The 23064-nt window shown below is 45.4% G+C and overlaps 1 protein-coding gene and 1 long non-coding RNA gene across 9 annotated transcripts in view; one reads left to right on the top strand and one right to left on the bottom strand.

The window, feature by feature from the left end:
- Positions 1-8: 8 nt before the first annotated feature.
- Positions 9-23064, bottom strand: part of LOC147026532 (CCN family member 1-like) — a 38490-nt gene continuing 15434 nt past the window's right edge. For 2 of the 7 annotated variants that reach the window (XM_085881990.1, XM_085881989.1), the window contains 8 exons: positions 20246-20342; positions 18280-20134; positions 9156-9416; positions 5132-5369; positions 4367-4548; positions 4011-4149; positions 2140-2336; positions 9-1947 (listed from right to left, as the gene is read on the bottom strand). In XM_085881990.1, coding sequence (XP_085738116.1) covers positions 1648-1947; positions 2140-2336; positions 4011-4149; positions 4367-4548; positions 5132-5369; positions 9156-9209 — 1110 coding nt within the window. In that variant the 5' untranslated portion in view covers positions 9210-9416; positions 18280-20134; positions 20246-20342 and the 3' untranslated portion in view covers positions 9-1647. Of the gene's footprint in view, positions 1948-2139; positions 2337-4010; positions 4150-4366; positions 4549-5131; positions 5370-8502; positions 8648-9155; positions 10176-18279; positions 20135-20245; positions 20343-23064 lie in introns of those variants that run through there. The other 5 variants (XM_085881992.1, XM_085881995.1, XM_085881991.1 and 2 more) reach the window with 5 other exon arrangements.
- The window catches only part of LOC147026530 (uncharacterized), a 255794-nt gene continuing 237072 nt past the window's right edge, over positions 4343-23064 (top strand). For both annotated transcript variants that reach the window (XR_015058383.1, XR_015058384.1), the window contains exon 1: positions 4343-4572. This is a non-coding gene — a long non-coding RNA (uncharacterized LOC147026530). The remainder of the gene's footprint in view (positions 4573-23064) is intronic.

Genomic DNA, 23064 nt, shown 5'->3' with positions numbered 1-23064 from the left:
ATAAACCGTCATCTTTTGAGATTTTATTGTATTAAGTTACAATACCAAAAATATATTCAATGCCATTTCGATCGTAACTAAATCTACAACCATCTTCCTGCACAATGGCGTGTCGAGGCTTCAAAATGAAGAAGCAATTTACAATATATCATGTTGAGGAATATAATTTATGTTTCTGATAAATCATAAATAATTTTAGCAGTATGTACAATTAAAAAAAACCAACAAACAAGATAATCGAGCTTTTGAAACAAAGCAGAAGGTTATGTCTATGTACAAAAGCAAACACTGTACATGGACAGAGTCCGTCACTGGGTGTTACTCTGTGCGTACATGATGTGCTCAGTGCGAAACATTCATTTTGTTAGTAAAAAGGATGATACAATCAATACTGCTTAAATCACTACAAGTTTGCTGCTTTTAGCATTTACTTCCATTCTCTTGTTTTCTTTTGTCTCTGTCTCTCACTCTGACCGTCTGTCTTTTTATCTGACTATCTTCTTTGGTCTTACCATTAAATATGTAAAGAATCCAAAACAATGGATTCTGTTATAATTATTCACATTAATATAATATGTGCAGTGCACAGGAGTCATCTGGAATCCATGCACAATAAATACTTATCAGCTTTGGCAAGTGCTGGTTTTGGTTTCGTGCTGTGGTTAGCATCGTCCGCATGATGATGATGGTTTCTGCTTTTAAGATGCCAACTGTGGTTATCTAGTCCTGAATTACTAACTGTGCTTGTATATATGTATTATACTGATTGAGCTATCCTCTCATGTAGTCAGTGTGTGGTAGAATTTTAAGTGCATGGATTGACCAAGTGCAAATTTTCAGTGGTCTCGTGAAATAATTAGGAAATTCTTTTTCAATCAAAGTGAAACTGAGAATCATCTAAAATTATGTCGGGCAAGAGGGAGGAGAGGGTGATTCAAATGAGAATTAAGGTACAGTTTGGGAACTGGAGGGCTGGCAGGATGGCTTTGAGGTGTGCACATTCGCCTCTAAGCTGTTGAGCCTGGGTTTTAATCCTGATCCAGCTATAAACTGTCGTCCTGGTGTTTCACAGGCAGGGTGATTCATCAGTGGGTGTGCGCCGTCCCTCGAATCGACGTTAAACTGGGTGCCCCATCTGCTGGCATTCATTGGTGGACGTTAAAGACCTAATGGTGTCCTTTGCGAAGAGTAGGCGAGCTATCGCCATCACCATGAACAAATCACTAGCGACTGCTGCGGATGCAATGGCACACAACGCAGTATAACCCTTGCCAATAGACTGCTTTGTCAGTATACTGTGTGGTCCATCGGAATTGTAACTGAGCGATGTGCGAGTGAAAGGAAGCTGTTAGAGAGATGGCTTTTTGAAAATTTCCAAGCAATTTGCTAATGCCATCGTTTTGGCAAATTTAAGCCATTAAAGATGTCAGCAGGAACTTTGGGCCTTCATTTCTTCATTTCTGAAGAAATACAAAACAAAAGCAAGGTACATAAGCATGGCAGTCATGGAGTTGTTTTTTCATAAGAGTGCTTTCTCCCAGGGACCACAACTGCCATGATCACAAGGTGGCAGGGAAACGGATGCGCATGGTTTCCCAAATTCTGGGATCCAATGTCGCCTCTTTTCCACGATTCTCTTCACGGGAATCAATCCAAGTAGGTATGGATGTCATTATGAAGCTGGAAGTAAGTATGTAACCCTCCTTCACAGTCAAAGTGGCACCGACATGAGTCCACCCATTGGTAAGGGTGTGTAATCTTCTCTCCACCCTCGCAGCGAAAACGCACGTTGATAACGTGTGTGCGGTTTGGTGTGCAACAGCGCATGTCGGTGCATTCTCCGCAGTAGCGAGGGCGATATCGGCGGAGGCTCACACAACCCGCGTACATAAGGCGTACAGGCTTTTGCGCACGCTCCATCCGTACGCATTTCCTCCCTTTCTTCGGCTGGGGATGAGAAGGATGGTGGAGGGAAGAGTTAGAAATGTTCTTGAGTGCAGGTGGCAGAATATAGTTTGCAAAGAGCCAGGGCCGATATTGGTGAATTTGATGAGTTAATCACTTCACTAACACCATACTATTTTAACATTCCATTAGAATATGTTGGTCTGTGAGTGGCATTCTTGGGTAAATTTTCACCTTCTTTCGCAGCGGTACATTGCACGGTCGTACTTCACACAGCAGCTTCTCGAGCAAAAGCCGGCACTCGGGATTGTCGTTGGTCACGCGTGTGGAAAATCCCATGTTGCATGAAACGGAGCACGCTGACCAGTCCGTAGTCTGCACCAAGCATTGCCCCCGAACAGTCCCTTTCCCAGGTGGTGGAACATTCCACCCTAGGGAGGATGAACGATATTGGTCATTGCTAAAGCCGCAAGAGCTTCTGCAACTTTAATGGCGTAGCCGGCTTCCTGAATGCATCAACAATCACAATAAAACAATAAATTAGCAAAGCAGTGTTTTAGAGTACCATCACAATTCTATGATCTTGTGATTCATGTGTGTGTGTGTGTGTGTGTGTGTGTGTGTGTGTGTGTGTGTGTGTGTGTGTGTGTGTGTGTGTGTGTGTGTGTGTGTGTGTTGTGTAGGGTTGGTTACAGGACAACATATTTAAGGTGACTGTCGCATCAGTGCGGCGAGAAGGTGGCTTAATGGAAATAGTTGTGAGCTTCACATAACTTGGAAGCAACATCACAAATGACGGTGAGCTGAGAAAGGCAGTGTTTCACCGCAATGCTGAAGCTGCAAGTGCCTTTGGATGGTTGAGAAAGCCCATTTTTCAGACGTCCAATGTATCGGTACCAACCAAGCGGGGAGTGTTATGCTTTGTGGGGCTGAGACACCAACTATTGAATTAGAACATGTGAGGCACCTGAAATCTTTCCATAATCACAGCATTCGGATCATCCTTGGAGTGGTGAAGTACCAACGGTGAAAGGAACACATCCCTTCTAACCAACTAGCTGCTACGTCTTGCATAAAGGAGTCAAGAGGTGACACACTTATGACACACCATCTACATTGGTTTGGCCACCGAGGCCGCATGGGGCCACAGCGGATGCCAAAACAGCTGTTGTTTGGAGAAGTGGAGAAGAGGAGGCCCAGTCATGGGTACAAAGAAAAGATGGTGACAGCATTGCATCTGATTTACAGGTTATTGGAATCAAGATTAATGATGTCAAATTTCACAGGAATGAGTGATATGGCTTCAATCATGCACTGATAGAATTAGAAGAACTGTGGAACTGCGTCATCGTCAAAATGAGTGCACAGATAACTGAGTGGGCAGCAATGGCAATTATCCCTGCCCCTGTGGCTGGTCTGCCACAAAGAATACCTCACAAGGTACAGTTGTTTCTGCAAAAGTGCCTACCAGCAACCTAGTTATCCATGTCATTCGCCCGAGGACACTGCTAATATTGCTCCACAATGGGTGGCTTCAAGGTGTGTGTGTGTGTGTGTGTGTGTGTGTGTGTGTGTGTGTGTGTGTGTGTGTGTGTGTGTGTGTGTGTGTGTGTGTGTGTGTGTGTGTGTGTGTGTGTGTGTGTGTGTGTGTGTGTGTGTTGCTGTTGTTGGCTGCTATCTCCACACATGCTTGAGTTTTAGAAGGTCGAATGGAGACCGAAGAGGTTTCAAAGGATCCACGTGTGTGTGTGTGTGTGTGTGTGTGTGTGTGTGTGTGTGTGTGTGTGTGTGTGTGTGTGTGTGTGTGTGTGTGTGTGTGTGTGGGTGTGTGTGTGTGTGTGTGTGTGTGTGTGTGTGTGTGTGTGTGTGTGTGTGTGTGTGTGTGTGTGTGTGTGTGTGTGTGTGTGTGTGTGTCATTGAATAGCATTGACTGTTTTGAGATTTTCATTGTTTGGAGGTTGGTGCTTTCTCTTGACCATGTTAGCCATATGTTAGTTAATCCTCGACCCAACGTGATTTCATTTGGGATGGTAAAATGGCTTCCTAGTGGGACTATGTTGATTTTTTATCTTTCAGTCAGAGCTGATATGATTGTATGATCTTACCAGAAATTTGAGACCTATGCCTTTGTTCCCAATGTGCCATTGGAAGTTCATTGCTCTCAATGGCAAGTGGCGGTGTAAATGATGGTTTCTCATTGCGTTCTTCATCACAGACCCACTCTTCACAACAGCGTCCTGGTACCTGGAAACAAAACATCCATCCATCTATAAACTTCGGGTATTTCAACAACGACCGATCAATGAATGAATGAATGTTGGCTAATTTCACCGGTGATGTTTCGTGGTTCATAAGCACAAACGAGAACATGGCTCTCACAAAATTTGGGCTCAGAAAACACGGGGTTTTATGACGACGTGCAAAATGCGTGATAAAAGGATAATGCACTTGATTGACACACCTTGAGCAGACGAGGCTGTGCGCAGGTTTCCAAGAGGAGGAGTGGGAAAGACTGCGAGCAGAGGGGCGAGCACCCCACAACTCCATCCACACACGTGCAATGGTGCTTGCAATTGGGCTGGAAGGCCTCTCCATGCTGATACACCCTGCCGCCGTAATCGCATGGCCGACCCTCTGATATGGCTGCCGGAGGACGGAGATTACAAGGTAAGTGTGCAGAATGACGAATAAACTAACGCCCTTCAATAACACTTTCCACCGTAATAACACAATGACATAACACACTGATTGTGGAGCTCAGGAAAGAAATGGACACAGTCAAGCAGGTGCATGAATGAACGGTAAAGGAGAGAAAGTTAACAACAAATAGGAAGGAGGGGTGGGTGTATCGAGGGTTAACGTGGGGAGAAACCACCACCGGTTGGGATTTGATGGTAGGATGAAATGGTGGTGTACTGGAGGCTTGAAGCCGTACCTTATCGTAAAATTTTGCTTAATTAAATAAGTTACCTTCATTGTTTTCTTGCCCTTTGTGACACAGTCCCGATACACCTAATATGTACCATCCATGTTCCATATGAAAGCAACACGTGTGGTGTACTATCTGTAATGTTACCCTGGCTTTTTTTTTTTTTTTAGGTATTACTTGAGTCACGTGATGTTTTGGTAAATATGCACTGTAACTTCAGTGGGTAAAATACATGTTTACGACGCCATAAAATAGACACTTTGAGTGCACGAGGTTCCACCAAAAGCGTAGACTCACCTCGACAAATGCCTCGGACATCGGCCTCGCCGGCCCCAATGTTGCACTCGAGGCCTTTCATCGAGTCGCAGGGGTGCGACAAATCGCAGTCCTCGTTGAACTGCCGTGCACAGGCCTTACAGCACCCGCAGTGGTCTAGGGACATGAGAGTAACCCCGGGCTCACAGCTCGAAGGCACGCTAAATGGGCAATCGCATTCGGCACACAGCGTCGTGGACGAGGAGAGAGAGGTGCCAACCTGGAAGGACACAAACCAAAGAAAAGAGAGTTTGGTACTGATTAGCTTTCGAATGTGCAATTCAACTGTAATTGAGATAGAAGTGAGGATTGTAATTCAACACATATTCAGCGGTTTAGGTTTAACGTCTCCACATAATGGAGAACGTGACTTGAAACAAGTATCCAGGTGCTTGACCTGGATACTTGGACACTGGAAACTTGGTCTTGCATCTGTGGTGTTGAAAATATTGTGTGTTTTGAGAGGGCCATCCCATCACTTGTGGACATTAAAGACCCGACACTGATGATGACTTTGCAGTGACAATTTCCAAATTCCCATCCTGGTTGAGCCTGCCTTTGCAGCACTCTGTGATGGAGTGGAAACGTGTGCACACATGCTTCGGACCAGCCAAACAGATCAAGTCCATTAAAGGATGATGACTGCAATATGACGTTATATCGTTTCTCATTAGGTTTCCGGTCTTTTGGCGCAGTGACATTGCCCTGGGGGCACCAGAGGAAGGCAGCTGGCTTTAGTCCCAAAACTGTTTGAATTTGTTCATGGTGCACAGTGGCATACTCTTGTAGAAGACCGTTTGATCTTTAATGTCCACCAGATATTGCAAGTTGTGGTTCCCTGTCTTTCCAATAACCACTGGAGTCTGGGGATTGAGTAACTTCAGTCAACACTCGGGGTTTAGTAGCCTCAATCAATATCAGGGGTTTCGTATCTTCAGTCAATGCTATGGGTTTAGTAACCTCAATCAACGCTGGGGGTTGAGTAATGCAATAAACGCTAGGTTGTAGTAACTACCATCAATGCCGGGTTTATTAACTACCATCAACTTGGCATCAGGTCAGTCTTTTGGGACTGCCACTGGTAACATGTTACCCAGTGCACCTGAGGTAGTACTGAACAGCTGCCTTGGAGGCCTGGATTTTGGGAGTTTAACAAGAAATAGATTACTGGCAGACCGTGTGAATCTTGCAGAAACCTGGTATGGCAGAGCCAAGAAAGGGCAGAGGGTGCAACACCAGAAAGGAGGTGGTAGAATACAGAGAGGCCACCAACCTGTCTACAATGCAAAAACAACAGGGCTCTCTCTCTCTCTCTCTCTCTCTCTCTCTCTCTCTCTCTCTCTCTCTCTCTCTCTCTCGCTCGCTCGCTCGCTCGCTCTCTCGCTCGCTCTCTCGCTCGCTCTCTCGCTCGCTCTCTCGCTCGCTCTCTCTCTCGCTCTCTCTCTCGCTCTCTCGCTCTCTCTCTCGTGCAGCCTGTGGCTGCTGGTTGCATCATTGGTTGGGACGCGGCTATGCCGCTGATGCAGTGTCCCCCTTACCAGCACACCGGAACTCATTTTGCTGACTTCGGAAGGATGACAGGCTGAGTCAACCTCCTGGTGTATTTTAATTCAGTGGCCAACGGGGCTTGAACTCAGGACCCTAGGATACCAAGCCGCTACCCTAACTACTAAGCCAACACCAGGCTTAACAACCGGGCTAGACACTCACCTTCATCACAGGAGATCACAATAATTTTTGCTCTTCACAGCAGTTGCAAGAAGGGCAATGTGTGAGGTGGGGCTCCATCTCAAAGGGGATAGCAGTACTCCATCAAGCTGCCAAATGAAGGCATTCTAGCTTGTCAAAAGCTCAGATTGGCCAAGGAAAGACCTTGTATGACCAATAATGCCCAGTCGACAGCTCGCTTTGGAGGCCATCTTGGGAATATGGTCTGCCGAAGAAAGATCATGACTTTCAGTGAGGCCCAAAAGTTTGAGTGATTAAACCTCTTCAAGTGGTTTGTTTAGAAAGTAGATGGAAGGTTTTTTTTGCCAGACAGTCCTTTCAGAGAGCTTTGGCGAGTGTGTGGAATTTCTTGAGGTTGAGAGATGTATTTCAAGTCTTGGACCAGCTCCTGATTCTGTCAAGGTCTGCAGAGAGGGAAGAGGCTGCTTGCTGGCTGTCTGAGGATGAGAGATGATATGGTAGATGGTAGAATCATCAGCAAAGACATAGGTAGGATTTTCCACGGAATGAGAAAGGTCATTGATGAAGATGTGGACAAGACTGGGTCCAAACCACTGCCTTGGGATACTCCAGCCTTGATAGGGTGAGGAGTTGAGAGGATCCCGTTAAAAGCTACACGTTGAATATGGGAGTGGAGGAAGTCCGTGATTCATTTGAGGAGGTGGCCTTAGATGCCATATGTAGAGAATTTTGAGATCAAGACGTGGTGCCAGACTGTATCAAATACTCGCGTCCGTGATTGAGGACTTCCATCTATTGTTGGGAGAGTAGAAGCAGCATGTCCAAGGTAGAATGACCAGGTCTGAAACCGAATTGATGATCTGAGATCAGTCTGCTGGAGAAAAGGAAGGATTTTATGTCAACTGCGATGACAGATTAGTTGACCTTGCTTATAAATGGAAGCAAGGTAATATGCCTGTAGTAAAGAGGATCAGTGTTAGCATTATGTTTGTGCATTGCATTGATGTTGGATAACTTCCAGGCAGACTTAAACTTCCCCCAGAGAGAATCTTCAGATGAACATAGCAGAAAGAGAATGAGTAAGAACACAGAGCAGATTTTTTCGGACACATGCACTGATACCGTCTGGGCCTGTCGCAGAATCGGATTTGTGGTTTTCCAGAAAGTTCTTCGCCTTCTCAAGTAGGAAAGAGACAATATCCAGGAGCAGTTGGGTACGAGAGTCAGGTAGGTGTCGGTAGTGAGGGGTTGGAACACAAGATTTAGAGGCAAACACAAAATTGAGGCATGTGGCCTTCGCAGGAGGAGAGTCTGCTGCGGTGCCATTTGAGGTGAGGGAAGGGATGGAGGGGGAGCATACTCCAGAGACAGACTTGACAAGGCACCACCAGGTATTTCGCCTGGTGTTGGCTTTGCGGTTAGGGTGGTGGCTTGAGATCCTAGGGTCCTGATTTTGAGCCCCGTTTTCCATTGAATTAATACCAGGAGGTTGACTCAGCCTGTCATCCTTCCGAGGTCGGTGAAATGAGCACCAGTGTACTGGTAATAGGGGCACTGCATCAGCGGCATAACCGCACCCCTAACCAATGATGCAACCAGCAGCCAAAAAGGCAGCACACGAAGGGAACCGGGTCTTTGAAGTAGGAGGCAGTTTGAGAGTTCACCCTTGAGGGCTTGCCAGATGTTGTTTTGTGGTTTTCCTGAGAATGGCCACACACTTGTTCCACGAACTGAGATTGCCTTCAGTCGGATTTGCCTTCCAGGAAGAGAAGGCAAGTTCTTTGAAGGTAACTATGTCACCACAGGAATCTGTGTACAAAAGGCAAGAGGATAGGTATGATAACTGCAGCCGAGATGGTATAAATCTGTACACAAGGGAAAGCAAGCGCATGTGGAATGATTCCCAGACAGTATTAATATCAGGGGAGGGTGGAAATGAAGACCCAGTCTTGAAATATGACTTCTGAGGGTGGCTTGCAGTCCTTGCCAGTCAGCTTAGGTGGACCATGAGACTCTCTGACACTGACACAGGCAAAGCGACGACACATTTGGTAATACGATCAACTTGGAGAGACATAAACAGTCGTTTCTCATTCAGAAACTTAGTGCGCACGTGGGAAGGATCGAGAAAATATCAAAATTTTCATTACAAAAAAAACATTGCCCTGCATATTCCACCTGTCACCTCTGACATATCCATTGCAATGTTGATATTTCTGCTCACCTGCGGAGCTCGAATAATCCATTCATTTAAAGGTCATTTCATTCACTGGGTATACAGGTACTGGGGCAATCTTCGGGGCAGATGGGGACTCACCTCCATGATGATGATCATGCACATTGAAGCGAGACCCGTCAACATGGCGCTCATGTTGTCTCCAATGGTCGTCGTTTTGAGGCTTGGTCGTGAATCTGCAAAAGAGCTTTTTCTGAGTCTCCGCCAATGTACCTGTTTATCCTCCTGTTGCTTTCACTTCTCTATAAAGTGGACCGTCTGTCGAACTCTGTGCAAACCGAGCTTTATAGAACACCATCGATCCTCCTCTTCCTCCTCCGCTCGAACTCTCGCCCACATCACCTACATCCATCAACCCCGCAAACCCCTCAAACCCCTCAAACACCTCCACCACCCACCAATCTTTCAACAGTGACGTCACACGAAGCACAGTGCAAACATTGCCAGGAAAGAATGCAAGGAATTCCTTGGCTAAGGTTTTCTATCCCACACCTTCTCCAGCTTGTTTCCTCTCTCTCCACCCTCCACTCCCTTTTCTAGACCTTCTCCCTCCATCCCCTCCAACAGCCTTCCGACTTTCTCTCCCCCTTCTCTTCCTTTCCAAAGTACACATTGACTGCCGGACTTCCTTTGAGTCACAACCCCCTTTGGACTGGGGACATGTGCGACACCACTCGCACTTTGTCTGAGTCTCGGAAGAGCCAATAACATTCTTTGGAATCCTTGGAATGGTTCGTTTTCAACTTCTGGGAAGGAACTCGTGGCGTGGGAAACCGTAATCAAATGGAAGGTCAAATACTGCATTGCAATCATCAGAAGGAACCAGAATACCACTGGGTTAACCACTCTTACAGAGGATACAACGTATCACACCACCTTCCATTTTACACACCACACTACCCCACCTTCCACTTTACACACCACACTACCCCACCTTCTGCTTTACACACCACACTACACCACCTTCCATTTTACACACCACACCACACTACACCACCTTCCATTTTACACATGACACTACACCACCTTCCGTTTTACACATCACACTTCAGCACCTTCCATTTTACACACCACACTACACCACCTTCCATTTTACACACCACACTACACCACCTTCCATTTTACCCACCACACTACACCACCTTCCATTTTACACATGACACTACACCACCTTCCATTTTACACACCACACTTCAGCACCTTCCATTTTACACACCACACTTCACCACCTTCCATTTTACACACCACACTTCACCACCTTCCGTTTTACACATCACACTTCACCACCTTCCATTTTACACACCACATGACACCCCTTCCATTTTACACACCACACGACACCACCTTCCATTTTACACACCACACGACACCACCTTCCATTTTACACACCCCCCGACACCACCTTCCATTTTACACACCACACTACACCACCTTCAATTTTACACACCACACGACACCACCTTCCATTTTACACACCACACGACACCACCTTCAATTTTACACACCACACTACACCACCTTCCATTTTACACTCCACATGACACCACCTTGCATTTTACACAACACACTACACCACCTTCCGTTTTACACACCACACTTCACCTTCCATTTTTCACACCACACTGCACCATCTTCCATTTTACACACCACACGTCACCACCCTCCATTTTACACACCACACTACACCACGTTCCATTTTACACACCACACTACACCACCTTCCATTTTACACACCGCATGACACCACCTTCCATTTTACACACCACATGACACCACCTTACATTTTACACACCACATGACACCACCTTCCATTTTACACACCACATGACACCACCTTCCATTTTACACACCACACTTCACCACCTTCCATTTTACACACCACACTACACCACCTTCCATTTTACACACCACACTTCACCACCTTCCATTTTACACACCACACTACACCACCTTCCATTTTACACACCACACTTCACCACCTTCCATTTTACACACCACACTTCACCACCTTCCATTTTACACACCACACCACACTACACCACCTTCCATTTTACACATGACACTACACCACCTTATGTTTTACACACCACACTTCAGCACCTTCCATTTTACACACCACACTACACCACCTTCCATTTTACACACCACACTACACCACCTTCCATTTTACACATGACACTACACCACCTTCCGTTTTACACACCACACTTCACCACCTTCCATTTTACACACCACACTTCACCACCTTCCGTTTTACACATCACACTTCACCCCCTTCCATTTTACACACCACATGACACCACCTTCCATTTTACACACCACACTACACCACCTTCCGTTTTACACACCACACTACACCACCTTCCGTTTTACACACCACACTTCACCTTCCATTTTACACACCACACTGCACCACCTTCCATTTTACACACCACACTACACCACCTTCCATTTTACACACCACACTACACCACCTTCCATTTTACACACCACACTTCACCACCTTCCATTTTACACACCACACTTCACCACCTTCCATTTTACACACCACACTTCACCACCTTCCATTTTGCACACCACACTTCACCACCTTCCATTTTACACACCACACCACACTACACCACCTTCCATTTTACACATGACACTACACCACCTTCCATTTTACACACCACACTTCACCACCTTCCATTTTACACACCACACCACACTACACCACCTTCCATTTTACACATGACACTACACCACCTTCCGTTTTACACACCACACTTCAGCACCTTCCATTTTACACACCACACCACACCACCTTCCATTTTACACACCACACTACACCACCTTCCATTTTACACATGACACTACACCACCTTCCATTTTACACACCACACTTCAGCACCTTCCATTTTACACACCACACTACACCACCTTCCATTTTACACATGACACTACACCACCTTCCATTTTACACACCACACTTCACCACCTTCCATTTTACACACCACACTTCACCACCCTCCATTTTACACACCACACTTCACCACCTTCCGTTTTACACATCACACTTCACCACCTTCCATTTTACACACCACATGACACCCCCTTCCATTTTACACACCACACGACACCACCTTCCATTTTACACACCACACGACACCACCTTCCATTTTACACACCACACGACACCACCTTCAATTTTACACACCACACTACACCACCTTCCATTTTACACTCCACATGACACCACCTTCCATTTTACACACCACACTACACCACCTTCCGTTTTACACACCACACTTCACCTTCCATTTTACACACCACACTGCACCACCTTCCATTTTACACACCACACTTCACCACCTTCCATTTTACACACCACACTACACCACCTTCCATTTTACACACCACACTACACCACCTTCCATTTTACACACCACACTACACCACCTTCCATTTTACACACCACACTACACCACCTTCCATTTTACACACCACACTACACCACCTTCCATTTTACACACCACACTACACCACCTTCCATTTTACACACCACATGACACCACCTTCCATTTTACACACCACATGACACCACCTTCCATTTTACACACCACACTTCACCACCTTCCATTTTACACACCACACTACACCACCCTCCATTTTACACACCACACTTCACCACCTTCCATTTTACACACCACACTTCACCACCTTCCATTTTACACACCACACCACACTACACCACCTTCCATTTTACACATGACACTACACCACCTTCCATTTTACACATGACACTACACCACCTTCCGTTTTACACACCACACTTCAGCACCTTCCATTTTACACACCACACTACACCACCTACCATTTTACACATCACACTTCACCCCTTCCATTTTACACACCACATGACACCACCTTCCATTTTACACACCACACTACACCACCTTCCGTTTTACACACCACACTACACCACCTTCCGTTTTACACACCACACTTCACCTTCCATTTTACACACCACACTGCACCACCTTCCATTTTACACACCACACTCCACCACCTTCCATTTTACACACCACACTACACCACCTTCCATTTTACACACCACACTTCACCACCTTCCATTTTACACACCACACTTCACCACCTTCCATTTTACACCCCACACTTCACCACCTTCCATTTTGCACACCACACTTCACCACCCTCCATTTTACACACCACACCACACTACACCACCTTCCATTTTACACATGACACTACACCACCTTCCATTTTACACACCACACTTCACCACCTTCCATTTTACACACCACACCACACTACACCACCTTCCATTTTACACCTGACACTACACCACCTTCCGTTTTACACACCACACTTCAGCACCTTCCATTTTACACACCACACCACACCACCTTCCATTTTACACACCACACTACACCACCTTCCATTTTACACATGACAGTACACCACCTTCTGTTTTACACACCACACTTCAGCACCTTCCATTTTACACACCACACTACACCACCTTCCATTTTACTCATGACACTACACCACCTTCCATTTTACACACCACACTTCACCACCTTCCATTTTACACACCACACTTCACCACCTTCCATTTTACACACCACACTTCACCACCTTCCGTTTTACACATCACACTTCACCACCTTCCATTTTACACACCACATGACACCCCTTCCATTTTACACACCACACGACACCACCTTCCATTTTACACACCACACGACACCACCTTCCATTTTACACACCACACGACACCACCTTCAATTTTACACACCACACTACACCACCTTCCATTTTACACTCCACATGACACCACCTTCCATTTTACACACCACACTACAACACCTTCCGATTTACACACCACACTTCACCTTCCATTTTACACACCACACTGCACCACCTTCCATTTTACACACCACACTTCACCACCTTCCATTTTACACACCACACTACACCACCTTCCATTTTACACACCACACTACACCACCTTCCATTTTACACACCACACTACACCACCTTCCATTTTACACACCACACTACACCACCTTCCATTTTACACACCACACTACACCACCTTCCATTTTACACACCACACTACACCACCTTCCATTTTACACACCACATGACACCACCTTCCATTTTACACACCACATGACACCACCTTCCATTTTACACACCACACTTCACCACCTTCCATTTTACACACCACACTACACCACCCTCCATTTTACACACCACACTTCACCACCTTCCATTTTACACACCACACTTCACCACCTTCCATTTTACACACCACACCACACTACACCACCTTCCATTTTACACATGACACTACACCACCTTCCATTTTACACATGACACTACACCACCTTCCGTTTTACACACCACACTTCAGCACCTTCCATTTTACACACCACACTACACCACCTTCCATTTTACACACCACACTACACCACCTTCCATTTTACACATGACACTACACCACCTTCCGTTTTACACACCACACTTCACCACCTTCCATTTTACACACCACACTTCACCACTTTTCTTTTTACACATCAGACTTCACCTCCTTTCATTTTACACACTACATGACTCCACCTGCCATTTTACACACCACACTACACCACCTTCCATTTTACACACCACACTACACCACCTTCCGTTTTACACACCACACTACACCACCTTCCGTTTTACACACCACACGACACCCCCTTCCATTTTACACACCACACTTCACCACCTTCCGTTTTACACACCACACTACACCACCTTCCGTTTTACACACCACACTACACCACCTTCCGTTTTACACACCACACTTCACCACCTTCCATTTTACACACCACACTTCACCACCTTCCGTTTTACACATCACACTTCACCCCCTTCCATTTTACACACCACATGACACCACCTTCCATTTTACACACCACACTACACCACCTTCCATTTTACACACCACACTACACCACCTTCCATTTTACACACCACATGACACCACCTTCCATTTTACACACCACATGACACCACCTTCCATTTTACACACCACATGACACCACCTTCCATTTTACACACCACATGACACCCCCCTTCCATTTTACACACCACACTACACAACCTTCCATTTTACACACCACACGGCACCCCCTTCCATTTTACACACCACACTTCACCACCTTCCATTTTACACACCACACTACACCACCCTCCATTTTACACACCACACTTCAACACCTTCCATTTTACACACCACACTTCACCACCTTCCATTTTACACACCACACTTCACCACCTTCAATGTTACACACCACACTACACCTCCTTCCATTTTACACACCACACTACACCACCTTCCGTTTTACACACCACACTACACCACCTTCCGTTTTACACACCACACTACACCACCTTCCATTTTACACACCACACTACACCACCTTCCGTTTTACACACCACACTTCACCACCTTCCATTTTACACACCACACTTCACCACCTTCCGTTCTACACATCACACTTCACCCCCTTCCATTTTACACACCACATGACACCACCTTCCATTTTACACACCACACTACACCACCTTCCATTTTACACACCACACTACACCACCTTCCGTTTTACACACCACACTACACCACCTTCCGTTTTACACACCACACTTCACCTTCCATTTTACACACCACACTGCACCACCTTCCATTTTACACACCACACTACACCACCTTCCATTTTACCCGACACACTACACCACCTCCCATCTTACACACCACCCCACACCCCCTTCCGTCATCCACACCACACAACACCTCCTTCCGTTTTACACATCACACTTCTCCTTCCATTTTACGCACCACATGACACCACCTTCCATTTTACACACCACACTACACCACCTTCCATTTTACACACCACACTACACCACCTTCCATTTTACACACCACATGACACCACCTTCCATTTTACACACCACATGACACCACCTTCCATTTTACACACCACATGACACCACCTTCCATTTTACACACCACATGACCCCCCCCTTCCATTTTACACACCACACTACACAACCTTCCATTTTACACACCACACGACACCCCCTTCCATTTTACACACCACACTTCACCACCTTCCATTTTACACACCACACTACACCACCCTCCATTTTACACACCACACTTCACCACCTTCCATTTTACACACCACACTTCACCACCTTCCATTTTACACACCACACTTCACCACCTTCCATTTTACACACCACACTACACCACCTTCCATTTTACACACCACACTACACCACCTTCCGTTTTACACACCACACTACACCACCTTCCATTTTACACACCACACTACACCACCTTCCGTTTTACACACCACACTACACCACCTTCCGTTTTACACACCACACTTCACCTTCCATTTTACACACCACACTGCACCACCTTCCATTTTACACACCACACTTCACCACCTTCCATTTTACACACCGCACTACACCACCTTCCATTTTACACGCCACACTTCAGCACCTTGCATTTTACACACCACACTACACCACCTTCCATTTTACACACCATACTACAACACCTTGCATTTTACACACCATACTACAACACCTTCCATTTTACACACCACACGACACCACCTTCCACTTTACACACCACACTACACCACCTTCCATTTTACACACCACACTACACCACCTTCCATTTTACACACCACACTACACCACCTTCCATTTTACACACCACACTACACCACCTTCCATTTTACACACCATACTACAACACCTTCCATTTTACACACCATACTACAACACCTTCCATTTTACACACCATACTACAACACCTTCCATTTTACACACCACACGACACCACCTTCCATTTTACACACCACACGACACCACCTTCCATTTTACACACCACACGACACCACCTTCCATTTTACACACCACACTACACCACCTTCCATTTTTCACACCACACTACACCACCTTCCATTTTACACACCACACTACACCACCCTCCGTTTTACACACCACACTACACCACCTTCCGTTCTACACACCACACTTCACCTTCCATTTTACAATCCACACTTCACCTTCCATTTTACACACCACACTTCACCACCTTCCATTTTACACACCACACTACACCACCTTCCATTTTACACACCACACTACACCACCTTCCGTTTTACACACCACACTACACCACCTTCCGTTTTACACACCACACTTCACCTTCCATTTTACACACCACACTTCACCTTCCATTTTACACACCACACTTCACCACCTTCCATTTTACACACCACACTACACCACCTTCCATTTTACACACCACACTACACCACCTTCCGTTTTACACACCACACTTCACCACCTTCCGTTTTACACACCACACCACACTACACAACCTTCCGTTTTACACACCACACTTCACCTTCCATTTTACACACCACACTTCACCTTCCATTTTACACACCACACTTCACCACCTTCCATTTTACACACCACACTACAACACCTTCCATTTTACACACCAATGACACAACCTTCCCTTTTCCCAAACACCACCATCCCCTGTACACAACACTCCATCTTCTCTCCATTCACAACACGGAATTATTTTATATGAATCACATCCAGACATTCCAAAAATTCTCCTTCATCTTCAGCTGCTCTTTCCAAGTTGTCCGTTCCTTTTGGATCCTTCTTGGATTCATTCACCTGTAATAAATAAATAAATGACCGTTTTTACAGCCATTTTTCCCTGCTGTGTAGGGGTTGGCTTTTTCTTGAGGCAATGTTTTATGGCCGGATGCCCTTCCTGACGCCAACCCTGGTCGCCTCTTACGACACACAGGGATATGATACACCTATTCTAACCGGGGCATACACCGGGACCAGTATACTGGTACTCATTTCGCCGACCTCAGATGGATGACAAGCTGAGTCAACCCCCTGGTGTTAATTCAGCAGCCAACGGGGCTTGAACTCAGGACCCTGGGATCCCAAGCCGCCACCCTAACCACTAAGCCAACACCAGGCTTATTCACCTGTAATGTCAAAGCCAAAGTGTTGCAAACATTCCGATCTTATTGTTACCATTACAAAGGTGATGAAAGCACAAGGGAATTTTTACGTGGAGACCGTGACATACAAACACCTGCTTTTTCCCTTTAAGTAAACCTTGGTGGGGCAGAATATCTTCCACTCTGGACCTGAACAAAGGGAGAAAAACGAAGCTTGAGAAAATTCCTTTTAATACCGACAAATGTAACATGTACAGTTACACAGGGATCAGCTCTAATACCCACATGGACAATCACAGGGATCAGTTCTAATTCCTACATAGACAATCACACAAGGATCAGTTCTAATACTGGCATGGACAATCACAGGCATCAGTTCTAATACCCACTTGGACAATCATACCGGGATCAGTTCTAATACCCACATGGACAATCATACCGGGATCAGTTCTAATACCCACATGGACAATCATACCGGGATCAGTTCTAATACCCACTTGGACAATCATACCGGGATCAGTTCTAAAACCGACATGAACAATCACAGGGATTAGTTCTAATACCAACATGGACAATCATACCGGGATCAGTTCTAATACCCACATGGACAATCATACCAGGATCAGTTCTAATACCCACATGGACAATCATACCGGGATCAGTTCTAATACCCACATGGACAATCATACCAGGATCAGTTCTAATACCCACATGGACAATCACACATGGATTAGTTGTAATACCGACATGGACAATCACACAGGGATCAGTTATAATATCGACATGGACAATCACACAGGGATCAGTTTTAATACTGACATGGACAATCACACAGGGATCAGTTCTAATACCCACATGGACAATCACACAGGGATCAGTTTTAATACTGACATGGACAATCACACATGGATTAGTTCTAATACCGACATGGACAATCACACATGGATTAGTTCTAATACCCACATGGACACTCATACAGGGATCAGTTCTAATACCCACATGAACAATCACACAGGGATCAGTTCTAATACCCACATGGACAATCACACAGGGATCAGTTTTAATACTGACATGGACAATCACACAGGGATTAGTTCTAATACTGACATGGACAATCACAGGGATTAGTTCTAATACCGACATGGACAATCACACAGGAATCAGTTCTAATACCGGGATTAGTTTTAATAGCACTAATCATAAAACCATAGCTCTCATTCCACGAGCAAGTGTCAACCATTATATGAAGACATGTTACATGCAGGCACAGAGAGTGGATCTTGTAACTGCTTCCGACAACGGTGACTGCAAACACAAAACAAACAAACCACTCCATGTTTGGCCAAGCCACAATCACAATCCACAACAGAGAAAAGAACAATTCACATCACAAAAGAATGGTGAAAGTTAAATCATGAGAAGCATGATGAAATCAGAAATCAGAAATGACATTCTGAATGTCAAAATGCAGAGATCACCCATCGACCAGAATACGATCAAACAGAGACACTAAAGTGTGACGTTCCCCAATTGTCTATGGTCAAGAATAGAAATAGGTGATATCGAATTAATTTCGCTCGTTACATCTTTGCTTCACCAGGGTTCCATCCTGTCTATTGCTGAATTACATCGTGTATAACTAAATATCCTCTCTGTTAATGGTGTCATGACTTCTCTCGAAAAGGTTTGTGAAAGTGTTTTTGCAGAAGAATATTGTTGGAGTTGATTTTTGTTAAACCTTCCAACCAAAATGAATCAGAAAGGTTACTGATTCATATAAGGATGGATGAAGTGGTCAATGAAGCTTTTTCTGAAAGTTATGAAGATGATTTGCTCTCTTTGTTCAAAAGTGCTAAAATACGACGAAGCATGATCGCAAGCTGTGAAACTTCCAAGTTTAAAGGAGCCTTTTCAGTAAATGATAGTGACGCAGATGTTACTTCCTCTGGCTTGAAGACCTTTTAACGTGCGGATTTGAAGTTCGGGATGCTGAAGTGAAAAAGAAAGGGACAAGCAATAAGTCAGAGCATTACGTACGCCTTCAAGATGGACAAGCTAGTCGAGCATGATCCAAAAATGAAAATGGTTTCGTTCACTCACAAACGTGAATGGCCTCTCCAGCTGGCTGTGGCTCTCACTATTCAGCATGCGATGCGAAGCAAGAAACTTCTTGACTTGTTTCACGGAATATTGCTATCTGGAGACGACAGCAGGATCATGCGTTTTGAACCTCAACTGGTGAATGCAGTCATTGAAATGTGATCAAACACAAAAACAGGAAACACCAAGGACGAAAAACAATGTCGATCTACTTAGTGCGATTTTCTTTCACAACACCATGGGAGACTGAAATGCAAACCGACGTTGGATGTTCTGAGTGCAAAGGACGTGTCGGTTCGATTTGTGTCTCCTGTTTCACAGTTTACACAGAGTCCATGCACGCACGGAGTCCATGCACGCACGGAGTCCATGCACGCACGGAGTCCATGCACGCACGTACAGTTATTTTATCTGTTCATGGTGGTGTGGAGTTTTTAAAAAGATAACATTGACAGCAATATTTACCTCCGCCATCGAAGGTGGGCCGAGGTTATGTCTTCACCCCTGTCTGTTTGTCTCTCTGTGAGCAGGGTAGCTCAAAAGGTCGTGCACGGTTTCGGACGAAATTTGGTGGACAGGTTGGGTGTGTGATGAGGACGAAGTGATTCGATTTTGGTGAAGATTCGAATGCAGATCTGGATACTAGATTGTTTTGAAAAGTGATTCTTCACCATTGAGTGGGAGAGAGATAAAAAAAACGACACACCATCCACGAGAGCACAATATCTCAAAACGTTATGGACGGATTCAGATGAAACTTGTTGGGCACGTTGGAAGTATGATAAGGCCAAATTGATTCGATTTTGGTGAAGATCGGGATCTGGATACGAGAATTAAAAAAGGTTTTTTGAAGCGATTCTTCAGCATTGAGAGATGGGACCAAAAAGGGATGTTTGGCATGATATTTCAAAAATCTGTGGACGAGTGATGACAAAACGAGGTGGATGAGTTGGTTCGGTGACAAGAACAAGGCGATTTGTTTTTGGTTGAGGTGTGGATCCAGATCCAGCCTATTCATGGGATACAAAAGGTAAACTGTGTTCAGTATGGTGGAGGTATGCACTCTACCGAGTGCCGTTCTAGTTACCTCCGCTACCCCAGGTGAAGGAGGTTGTGTTTTCACCCCTTTCTGACTGTTTGTCTGTTTGTGTACAGGATATCTCAAAAAGTTGGGGACGGATCCGGACGAAACTTGGTGGACAAGTTGGGTGTGTGGACAAGGACGAATTGATCTGATTTCGGATCTGGAGACGAGAATTATTTAATTCTTAAAGTGATTCTTCACCATTGAGAGATCTGGCCAAAAACGATATAGTACGGTATAGCATGGTATTTCAAAAAATGTATTTGGCTCGATATGTTCTCGTGGATCAGGCATTAACGTGGCGGTGGGATGCGGTCCACTGACTACCCTTCTAGTTTGTTCTGTAATAAGACAGAGTCGAATAATTAATTAAAGATAGACCTTGTAGAGGAAGACCCTGTGTGTTGTGCGATTTGTATATTCAAAACCGACTAACGGATAACAAGTTATTAACCGAAACAACAGGCCGAATACATTTCGGCCAAAGCGTGATCTGGAATGCTCGTGGATGAAGCTCGAGTTTTGCTAGTAAAGAACATTTTGACTTATTCCTTGGACGATCCAATTGCTATTAGTGCGGATCAAACGTAAATTGGCAAACTCGACAACGAAAACGTGCCACGACATCTCCAGTATCCATTGGGAGGGGGTAAGGAGTGGAGTCGGGGAGCTTGGAGTGTTTATAAACAGGAACTCAGGGGAAAAAGATCTCGGGTATTTGGTAAGGCGGCAGCTCGTCGGAAACTGTTTCATGGCCGCAAACACGGGGAACAGAGGAGGCATTGAGCCCCGCCGGTGGCCATGTTAACACACACACTTTGACTTGTTGCACATTTTTCTCAAAACGTGGACAGCTCCGGCTCCATCCCTCCCGACTCGTATTGACCATAAACACGAGGTCTGTCCCATCAGCACGGGCCAAGAGTTCATGAAGAGGAACATCAAGATCAGTTTACATCCCGATATTCATTGTAAACAGTGCCAATAATGAAGAAAGTCCGTACAGGTGGAGACACGTCGATCAGATCAACTTGTTTTTGTAATCACAACAGCAAAACACACGAATTGAATGGATTAGAATCTTCGTCACAAAAGGCAGTATGTTATGGCCGAGGTAGCATTGCCGAGCGGTCTCAGGTGCTGGATTAAGGCTCCAGTCTTCTCGGAGGTGTGGGTTCGAATCCCACTGCTGTCACCATTTTTTAACGAGACACAGTGGTGTGATCTGGGGGGTCAGAGATTTGACCCTCACCCTGGCTAAGTTATACTAAAGACTAAAAACAGAACTTACTGCCTCCTTGTTTGCCGCTCAGCACACAACTGCGTGCTTGATGGGCCGATTGGCATCCCCCTGTCCCTGCGTTGAAGTGCCTTGTATGGGAACTCTTGTTATTATTATCTCTTTCAAAATCTGAGAGAAAAGGACATGATTCGCCGAAATTTTTAATAATATTGTTTCATGCCTTGGCTTGGGCTGACAGTATGGTTTGGAGGTCTGCACACGAGCACCGAAACCGTGCTGGTGTTCTCACAGACAGCGTCATTCATCGATATGCTCTGCCTCCCTCGGATGGAGGTTAAAATAGCGTCGCGTCTGCCAGCATTCGTTGGTGGTGGATGTTGAAGATCCCATAGTGTCCTTCGTGAAGAGTGGGCGAGCTATCGCCGACACCATGAACAAATTCCTAATTCTTGCCCGAACCTGCAGAGGGCATTGCATCAGAAGCACAGCCAT

Source organism: Eptatretus burgeri, chromosome 5 (assembly GCF_056783735.1).
Source record: "Eptatretus burgeri isolate ZD-2024b chromosome 5, Ebu_testis_v1, whole genome shotgun sequence".
NCBI classification, from domain to species: Eukaryota; Metazoa; Chordata; class Myxini; order Myxiniformes; family Myxinidae; genus Eptatretus; species Eptatretus burgeri.
This window is presented reverse-complemented; position numbering and strand designations above follow the sequence as displayed.